Source organism: Apodemus sylvaticus, chromosome 14 (genome assembly GCF_947179515.1).
Source record: "Apodemus sylvaticus chromosome 14, mApoSyl1.1, whole genome shotgun sequence".
Classification (NCBI taxonomy): Eukaryota; Metazoa; Chordata; class Mammalia; order Rodentia; family Muridae; genus Apodemus; species Apodemus sylvaticus.
In genome coordinates this window covers 90,557,776-90,568,302 of record NC_067485.1, presented here as the reverse complement: position 1 = coordinate 90,568,302, position 10,527 = coordinate 90,557,776, and the positions used below count along the sequence as shown (strand labels likewise).

Below are 10,527 nucleotides of genomic sequence, written 5' to 3'. Positions count from 1 at the left end.
CGAGTTTAGGAATTGGTGGGAATTTGTGGTCAGACTCTGGGGAAGCTCAGAGATTGGTGAGATTCTATGACCTGATCTTGAAGCAAGCTCAAGGATTTGGTGGGATTCTGTGGCCCGCTCTTAGAACAAACTCAGGGATCGATGGGACACGTTACCTTGGCTCTGGGCTTGGGCTGCGGCTTGGGGACAAAGCTCGGTCATAGTGTTTTTCCCTGGCTCTGGACTTAAGGTCAAGTCAGAGTATCCCTTCAACCACACACCCACCCTGATCATGGGGTCAAGTCAGGGTCAGGGTGTTCTTCCCCTGACCCCTTTACCCCACAAACAGGAAGCCAGGAACTCTTGAACTGCAAGCAGAGAGCGAGCAAATTCCAATAGACAATAGTCACTGAATTCTTACAGCTCACCGTCAGTGACATTCTTCCACAAACAAAGTCATACCGTATCCTAAGCCTCCCCAAATGATGCCAACAACTGGGGACCAAGTATTCAAACGCTGGGGAATATGAGGAAGGGGCATGTCAATCAAACCACCGCAGTGGCCAAAGCCCAGTTTGTCTTTACACAGTGTCTTATATACCCTTTGAAGTAAGGGGGAAATGGGATTCTATGATTTTTTTTTTTGAAAACCGTATTCCACAGAAATTTATCTGTATCACTTCAAATAGTATAACATAATCAAAACAAATATATACTGTAATGAATTGGAATTTAAAATACGATACTTATTTGATAGGGCTGAGAACTGAACCCCAAATCTTGCATATGCCAGGCAAGTCTCTGTAATAAAATACTGTTTCTGGTTCTTGGTTTGTTGTTGTTGTTGGTGGTAGTGGTGGTGGTTGTTTGTTTGTTTGTTTGTTTGGTTGGTTGGTTGGTTTTAATCTCTCCCTTTTTCTAAATTCAAGTACATGGCTGTCACACTCACAATGCATGGAAGTCAGGATACAACCCTGAGTGTAGTACCTCACCTTCTATCTTTTTAAAGACAAGCTTTCCTGCCATTTTGATGCTAAGTAGCCAGCTGTAGGTGGGTTCTGTTCTGAACTTGGGTCTTCAAGCTTATACAGTGAGCATTTTACTAACTCAGCCATTTCCCAGAGCCATCCCCCTGCTCCACCACCCCTTTTGAAGCAGTTTGGTAGGTAGCTGGATTGAACTTGAACATGTGATTTCCCTGACTCTAAGTCCTAAGTTTTGGGATTATAGGCACTGGCCACTAGTTCCAGCTAAGCATATCTAAACAGTTCCTTCCTCATTAAAAGAAACAAAACAAAAAACAAAATAAAAACTTCATTTATAATTTTTGTCTCTAGCTATCTGTGGGGGGAATAAAAAAAGACAAGACCAAAAGTTTTTTTTCTGTAGTTCATGTAAAAGACATTGACTGTAATAAAAAAATCTCAGGAGACAGAGAGAAAGAGAGAGAGAGAGAGAGAAAGAGAGAGAGAGAGAGAGAGAGAGAGAGAGAGAGAGAGAGAGAGAGAGTTCATGTGTCCTTGAGGCCAGAGACTGAGCTACAGGCAATTGTGAGCTCTCTGACATGGGTGCTGAGGACCAATCTAGGGTTCTTTGAAGAACAATACACATTGTTAGATGGTAAGCCACCTTTTTAGCCTTGGGGCTTAACAGTTGGTTTGGTGCATGGGATCAAGTTTAAGAAAATATTTGCCAGTCTTGGTGGTGTAGGACTGTTGTCCCAGCACCTCTGAGGGCTGACGCAGGAGAATGACACATTCAGGACTGCTGCCTAGTTCACGGTCAGCCTGAGCAACTCAGCAGGACTCTGTCTCAAAATCAAAACTAAAATGCGAGCTGGCATATAGTTCAGCTCAAGGCCCTGGGTTCAATCCCTTTCAAAATCACTAATGGACGCTATCATCTACCCCCTTGTCCATGGCATGTAAAAACAGGATATTGAAATATTTGTTGAAAAAGCGTCAACCAATACAAACCTAAGTCTGCTGTGAAATTGTGCCTCCCAAAAATGACAAAGAAACTATGCCTATGATACCTCATAAATAAGGAGGCCTAATCAAGCCCTGAACAATGGCAACATCAACGGACCTGCTAACGAGGAGGGGAAATCTCACAGGGCCACACTCTTACATAAAGAACTAAAGACAACTAAAGAATGCTGAGATTGGGAAAAATAGTCTCCCCAGGGATGGGCCATGAATTGATTATCCAACATCAAGGGGTCATCCCTGAAATCACATTCATTCAAGTAACACTAAAAGTTTTGATTTTGAGACAGAGTCCTGCTGAGTTGCTCAGGCTGGCCTTGAACTAGGCAGCAGTCCTGAATGTGTCATTCTCCTGCGTCAGCCCTCAGAGGTGCGGGGACAACGGTCCTACACCACCAAGACCGGCAAATATTTTCTTAAACTTGATCCCATGCACCAAAGCAACTGTTAAGGGGTCATATTTATGTATTTGTATGTGACAATAATAATTTGAACTCATGAATTTGAAAGGAAGCAAGGGATGGTTTTAGGGAGAAGAGGGAAGGAAAAAATGATGTGATTATATTTTAATCTTTAAAAAATGAAGAAAAAATCTGCTCTCAGTAGGTTAAATTATAAGGGAACTATGTACCGCAGGACAGCCACCTACGTGTGTGTGTGTGTGTGTGTGTGTGTGTGTGTGGCACCACTCCTCTGGCTGGCCTCACTCTCCTGCTCTTCCCTTCCCTCCCTCTCCCCTCGCAGCTGCCTCTCTCTTCCTCCTTCCTCTCTTGTGCTTTCATGCCTGAGTCAAACTCAGATGGTTTGATTCTAAGATGGCTGAATCAGAATAGGACAGCAGAGGTCAATTAAAAATCTCCAAAGCAACAACAATGGGCTTAGCACGCGCCTGTGTTCTTGGAGGTAGAGTCAGGAGGGTTAAAAACTCAAGGTCACCCACAACTTTATAGGTAATTCAAGACCAGCCTGAGGCAGGAGGATTAAAAACTCAAGGTCACCCACAGTTTCATAGGGAATTCAAGGCCAGCCTGGGATACAGGAGAGGCATTCTCAATACATAAGCAAATAAACAATCCAAAACAACAAAACAAACAGAGCTGGAGAGACTGTTCAGTGGGTCCTAGCACTTGCCAAGAGAGCAAAGGACATGAGTTCAAACCTCCAGCTCTGCTGTAAAAGCTGGGCATGCCACAGCGCCATTGAAAACAGGGAGGCCCTGGAGCTGGCCAGCCTAGCCCGATTGCCGAGCTTCAACTCCAGGGAGACACTCTGTCTCAGGAAAGAAAGAGAGGGAGAAGGGAGGGAGGGAGGGAACGGGGAGGGACCAATAGAGGAAGAAACCTGACATCTTTGGCCTCTCATGTCCAAGCACATAACAGACACACACAATGTCCACATGCCAACTAGATAAACCACACACACACACAAGCCCCAAAACAAACCAAAAAGCATAAAGCGAGGGAAACAGAGAACTTGACGAAGGTCTTCAAGATTGATGAGGTTTGGAGCACTATATGAAAATGTCAACAGCGACCAATTGTACAAGCATAGGGACCAATAAGACGGTTCAGAAATAAAGATGTGTACTGCAGAGTGAGGACCTGGGCTCCATATCCAGGATTCACAAGGAGAAAATAGAGCCCTAGCTGACTCCTGAAGTGTGTGCTCTGGCCTCCGGGGGTCTTAGGGATGATACAAACCAACCCCAAGAGTCCCACGAGCCTCAGAACTGCAAAGCAGCCTGGACGGCGCCGCAGAGGTCCATAGGCACTTGCTGGTTCCCTGGAATTTTCAGTTTTTAATCTGAATTGTGTAATTTGTTAATGAAATTGTCCAGTAAATAATGAAATACTCCTCTTTCTTTTTTTTTCTCCTCCCCCTCTCCTTTTTTTAAAAAGATTGATTGATTGACTAACTGATTATATGTAAGTACACTGTAGCTGTCTTCAGACACCCCAGAAGAGGGCGTCAGATCTCATTACAGATGGTTGTGAGCCACTATGTGGTTGCTGGGATTTGGACTCAGTACCTTCAGAAGAGCAGTCAGTGCTCTTAACTGCCGAGCCATCTCTCCAGCCCTCCTCCTCTTCTTTAATATAGCATCATACCATAAAGTTCTTGGTGGTCTCAAACTCCAGCCTACCCTCCTGCCTCCGTCTCTGCGTGCTGGGATTACAGCATATGTCGCCAGGCTGGGCTTTATGCAGTCAGGCGCCTTGCTGCTGACCGACATCCCTGACTGCCATCTCCTTAAGCTCCTTTTTTATATTCTATGCTTATGTCCAAGGGCAGATATGGAAAATGTGCTTCCTTTCAGAGTTGCCTATTAAATGTAACTTGTCTGCAACCTTTGTATATAGATGGCAGATAGTGAAAACACAGTTACCAGAGCTGGAGAGGTAGTTTACCCTCGAGAGTGCTATCTGTCACTTTTGCAAAAGATCTCGGTTCAGTTCCTAGCAGGGCTACACCACCAGCAACTCCGGCTTTGGGGGAACTACCACTACCTTTGTCTTCCAGCTCTGCAGACACTGTACTCGTGTATGTACCATCCCCCATACGATTTAAAAATAATAGAAATAACTTGAACTTTTGAATAAAATATAGCCGTTTTAAAAGATCAGATTCTCTGCTCTTAATTAGAATAAAATCTCACTTAAACTAAATCTTAATTCGTTTAAGGGCCAATGGGTTCTGTATTTCTACCAGAACCCTACACTGTTTTTTTTGTTTGTTTGTTTTTTTGCTTTTTCCTTCAGAGGAGTGAATTAGAGACCTCACGACTAGCTTTTCTTCTTGCTCCTTTGTGTGCTTACCCAGGAGGTCAGGCAGTAACTAATGCCAAAGAAACATCAAATTAGAAAGTGCTAGCGTGTGCGGTCATGCCGCAGTTCAGGCTGCCTGAAGATTAGGAAACTGTTCAAACATCAGATCGCCGGCAGGCGTCTCAGCCCGGGCCTGTGCTAGGAGCGCGCTGGGAGTGCTTCGGTGTCCCAGCAGAGGACGAGATTAGGAACCGGGAAGGCCACGGCGGCGGGTGCGGCAGACAGGGGGAGGCTGGCTCAAAGGCCCTTCCAGTTGCGATCGCGTGGGACCCCCGTGGTGGGACCAGAGTTCTATGCCCTAAGTACCCGCAGGACACGTGCTCCGGGGGACCCGAGGTGTCCTCTCGTCCCAATCGCAACCCACGGAATCCTATCCTGAGTTCTGGAGAGCCGCTCGCTCGTGCCTGGAAGGGGCTTTGCTAATTGCAGGAAGTGAGCACGTGGAAGAAGTGGCAGAGATCAAGAGGAGAAGGAAAGGGAGGAGGAGGACGAGGAGGAGGGCAGAGCGCAGAGAGTCGCGCGTTGCCACCGCAGGAGGTTGGGTTCTGGGGATCCTGCTGTTCTCAGGGGTCCAAGAGACTGCCTGCCCCTGCTCGGACACTCATCTGCCCTCTCCCGGTCTTCATGGCTTCTCCGGATGACCCTCTGCGCTCAGGTAAAGTGGCAAGGTGTCTCGACCTCACTTGGGGTGTGACCATCAGCTGGATTTGTCAGACTGAACTTCAATCACCCCGAGAGCATTTTTGGGCAACAGGGCTCCAGATGTGTCATGCTGGATGGGAACAGCTGTGGCACACATCCTACCTCTCCTAATCCCACCCCTGTGCTTGCCCCTCTGTGAGCAGCAGCTGATGCTCGCTTCCTGCACACTGCACGGTGTGCGAGGTCCCTCTCCCCACGCGGAGGCCCGGCCGACTGCTTTTGTTCTGGGCCACGCGGGTGCCGGGTTGAAACAAGTCAGACAACCTTTGGTAGAAAAGAACATAGGAAGGAGGATTCTGCACCCCCTTCCTTCCGTGCTCTCTCGCTTTCCACTCACATTTTCTTCTTCTTCTTCTTCTCCCCCTGGCTTCAGTTTGCTGAGTTGCCTTTGCCTCTGTACAAGTCTTAACCTCTCTGAGCCGTTTTCCAAGCTGTTATACTGTCGACAGAGCCACGAGGCTGAGCCCACCGGCATGATCCCCACGTGCGGAGGTCTCTAGTCCCGGTAGTCCATTAAAAATGTGCTTTGATATCTGACGCCAGCATCTGGATTTTTCTATCGATTCTCCCTTCATTTAAGGAAAATCCCTTTAAACGCCAACCTCCAGGAATCTCCTCTGTCCTCTGGTAACCTAGCTACCGACTCCATCAGTGTTTGTGGATGAATGGATGAGGTGTCCCTCTGAGCACACTAGGTCTTTCTCTGGTTTGGGGAGGTCGGACACTCTGGTGAGAGCCACACAGAACCGGAGCAGACTGCTGGGGTTGATGTGATGGCTGTGTATCATATTTCATTTCTTGAGCTGGAGCAGGGACAGAGTTCAAGGGCTCAGCCCTGAGTACTGGCTTGACCTGATGGAGAAGATACCGTGTCTGGCAGCGGCCTGAGCTTATGCCCACCCAGTGGCCATTTTGATTTGACATCTTGTAGTGCTGTTTTGGGGGAAGAGTCTGTTTCTAGTGATATCAAAGAAAGAACTAAATTATTCAGATGTGCACACTCCACAGGTTATCAGTGAAACTAACTGGCCAACCTCACATTGTTTGCAAGAACAGGAGGAACAGGAATCAGGGAGCAATTCTCTCACCCAGTGCCTGCCACTATAACATTGTCCTTCGTGTGCTGAGAACTGTATTAATAAGATGTCGAGAGGTGTATGGGACTGATTTTAATCATAATGGTCCCAGACTTAATAAGTGATACTGAAGGGGATTTAAGAGATTGAAAAAGGCAATTCACTGGATAAGGATACAGGTAACATTTGCCTGAGCTGCCTCTCAACATGACTGCATTAGAGAAAATGGGAGGTGGGGTGGGGTGGAAACCAGTTCAGCAGTAACACCAGCGTAAAAAGCCTCTGGGGACGGGGATCTGAAGAGATGGCTCAGTTAGTGAAGTGCCTACCAAGCAAGTAAGCACGAGGTCTTGCACTCTGATCGCCAACGCCCATATTAAATGTCGGGCATGGTGGCACTCATCTGGAACCCCAGTGCTCAGAGGGTCATTTGAGGCAGACTCATCCCTGGAGCTCACTGGCCAACCAGCCAAAGCAAACTGATGTGTTGCAGGTTCAGTGAGAGCCTCTGTCTCAAAGAAAAATGTGGGCAGAGGTTAGGGAACTGCCTCTTGGGCAGGCAGAGAGAGCTTGCTGCCCAAGCATGGGAACCTAGGTTCTTATCTGAGCTTAAATTCTCAGCACCTACATAAGAATGCAGCCAAGGCACCCAGGCCTTCAGTCAGGGCTGTGGGGGATGGGTGGGTGGAGAGATCTCTGGGGTTTGCTGGCCATCAGCCTACCTCCAGGGTCAGTGAGAGACCCTGTCTCAAGCATGTAGAGAATGATAAAGCATGACATTTGGCATAGTCCTCTGTCCTCCAGGCATACACATGCAAATGCCTGCATACATGTATATATACATTGGACACACACACACAGTAATTGAGGAAGACACCCAAAATTGACATGCAGTCTGTACACACATGTGCATGAGCACCTGCGCATGTGTGCACTATACCCACATGATCATGAACATATAACCCCCCCCACACACACACATACACACACACAAAGTATGTGCCGGTAGATATATGAACTTGGAAGCCAGTTACAGAATTATAGGACTAGAATTGCAGTTACAGTCTTAATTAGCTCGGCCCATCTAGAATGAATGCCCACAACCTGTAGTAAAGTGAGCATCAAATCAAATCTCTATGTGTGAGCTGATGTCAACAGACGGTGTCCTGTAGGCAATCTGTCTCTCACTTCACCAAGTAGAACCCAAACCTCTAGGTGAACTCTTCAGGGGCTCCCCACAAAGAGGAAGGAGGCCTCCATTAAGGGGTTCCTTTGGCAGAGAATGGTGAAGAATATAATTCAAGCCTGAGAGATGCTAAGAATATTCGTTCCATTCTGGTTATCTGTCAATCAAAGAGGTTCGTCCCTGTTATACATGTCTTGACACATGTGTACTTTCTTCCAGAAGTCCTACCTGGCTCTTCCATTTCTGAAGTACAAACACAGCTGGTACTAATGAGTTCAAAGGCTGACTGAAAATTTCACCTCTCCACCTCAGCCCATGCTCTTTCTTCTGGCTTCCTACACCCACCTCCCAGCTGGGGTTTCCACACTGATGCATGCTTCCTGTCAATGGGTCATATTCGGCCATCCTGCTTAGACTCACTTCTGGACAAATTCTCAGGCCACCCATCCCGACGCATCCTTACCCATCCCTTCAATACCTTTTGTCATTGCTTTAGGCATGACAGCCACACTGCCTCCTTTCTTTCCTTTGAAAGGCTCTGTGTTATATGCTTTCTGGCCTCTGATCCCTGGGAAGATTGTTTGCACTGCCTGGAAAGCTCTCTGCATCTTTGGCTGCCTGCTGCCTCCTATTTCTCCTCGAAGATGACCTGGCCTCAGCCAAGAGCACTCTAGCTCCTCTGGGCCTGTCCTTCGCTACTTCAGGGTTCTGTTTAGCCAGTGTTACTCTGCCCATTGGAACATGAGCTCCTCTAGAACCCACGTCTGCCTTACCTGTAGCTCTTCCCTGACTCCCACTGCACTACTGAGGACACATAAAGCCCTGTGTGAACACATTTCACTCCCCTGAGTGGAGATATAAATGGATGAGCAATAAAACAGAATTTAAGGCGATTGCTTCAAACCATGGGTGGAAAAAAACAAGGTCTTTCCATATTTGTTCCTGAGGAACGTACTCATCAAGTAAAATGTGTCAACCAAGTTTACCTTGCATAGTGAAAAATGGAAACAAAACAGAACAAAAAAGCCTATTCCCTCGCACACATAGTTGAGATGTAAGGCTCAGTGGTAGAGTGTATTTGCTTGGTGTGCATGTGGTTGGCCTGAGAATTTGTCCAGAAGGAAGTCTAAGACAGATTCTTAATCTGTCTCTGTCTCCTGTCTCTCTCTGTCTCTGCAACACAGACACACACACACACACACACACACACACACACACACACAGAGAGAGAGAGAGAGAGAGAGAGAGAAAGAGAGAGAGACAGAGAAAGAGATATTATGTTGTATTGTGAAGTTAACTAATTTTTAAAAAGATTTATTGGTTTTATTTTATATGTATGAATGTTTTCCCTGTATGAATATATGTACCTGTGGAGATCATAAGAAAGTGTCAGATCCCTTGGAACCAGAATTATGGATAATTGTGAGCCACTGTGTGGATGCTGAGAACTGAAACTGGGTTCTCTGCAAAAGCCACAAGTACTCTTAACCACTGAGCCATCTTCCCAGGGCATGGAGTTGACTTTTTGATTATTTTATGTGCATGTGCATGGGTGCCTTGCTTCTGTTTATGTGCACCACATGTGTGCTTGGTGCACTCAGAAGCCAGAGGACAGCAATGGATCCTCTGGAACTGGAGCTACAGATGATTGTAAGCTGCCACGTGAGTGCTGGGACTTAACCCAGGTCCTTTGGAAGAGGAGCTGGTGCTCTTAATCACTGAGTCATCTCTCTAAGCCCCAGGAAGTAAGTTTAAAACAGAAACAAAAACTAACCAACCTCTCAGGGATGAGGACAGCAGTGACGGTGAGGGGTAGCTATCAGCCTCCACCGCCATCACTGACCTACCATTGTCTGCCAAATGCAACTAAAATCTGGCCGTTCATGCTATATGGATATCAAGGCAGAACAAGAAAGGCCCAGCTGAGGAGGTGGGACACCTTGCCACCTAAGCAAGATAGTGGCAGAGTACAGTCACGTGCATTTCCCTTTGTTCAAGGTCCCACTTTCCCTGTACATATTCTGTGGAACTCTGGTCCTGGTTCTGGCCATGAGCCAGGAGGCGTCTCACTTGTCCTCAACCCTTCTTCATCCTCCTTTATGTATGCACGAGTTCTGGCCAAATCCAGGGTGAGCCGCTTCTAGAATTGGCCATGTGCACAAAACTGTGCCAGCCTGCGACTTTCTCCAGCACCACCACAAGAAGCAAGTGTGCAGTGGGTGGGCATCTGCGATTTTCCTATCTCCCACTCTGTGGAGTGTCCTAACATGTCCTCATTGTATTTTCCATTTGTTACAGTCCTTGGGGGGGGGGTGCTAGACATGGACGCTGTGGCCTTGCACCTACTGGGCAAGTGGTCTATCACTCAGTTTACCTCTGTGAGGCAGGGGCTCGCTAAGCTAAGTTGCAATCAAACAGGAATGACAAACCTGCACTGCTAGGCCTGCTTCTCTTATTGACAGTGCTTCCTAACTTTTCTTAGCTTCCCGACTCCTACATCCCCCCCTCGTCCTTCCATCTCCTCCCTGACTGGTTTGGTCCTTGTTGCTGGGTCAGTAGGGAAGGACCACTCTCCAAAACCCCACAGGAACACACTGGCCTGACACAGGCCCCTCCCCCAGCTAGTTCAGTCACATGGCAGAAGAGAAGGGAACTGTCAGCACCCTTCTGCGGCTTTGAGAGTGTCTGTGATCCTGATTCTTTACAAGCAGGAATGAAAACAGCTGTAGGTGAGAGAAAGCTTTGGGGGAAAAAAAAAAGAAAGAAAAGAA

The 10,527-nt window shown here is 47.2% G+C and overlaps 1 protein-coding gene across 1 annotated transcript in view; it reads left to right on the top strand.

Moving 5' to 3' along the window:
- The first annotated feature begins 4,942 nt into the window (after positions 1-4,942).
- Edaradd (EDAR associated via death domain) overlaps positions 4,943-10,527 on the top strand; it is a 42,999-nt gene continuing 37,414 nt past the window's right edge. The window contains exon 1 of the mRNA XM_052157411.1: positions 4,943-5,447. Coding sequence (XP_052013371.1) covers positions 5,417-5,447 — 31 coding nt within the window. The 5' untranslated portion in view covers positions 4,943-5,416. The remainder of the gene's footprint in view (positions 5,448-10,527) is intronic.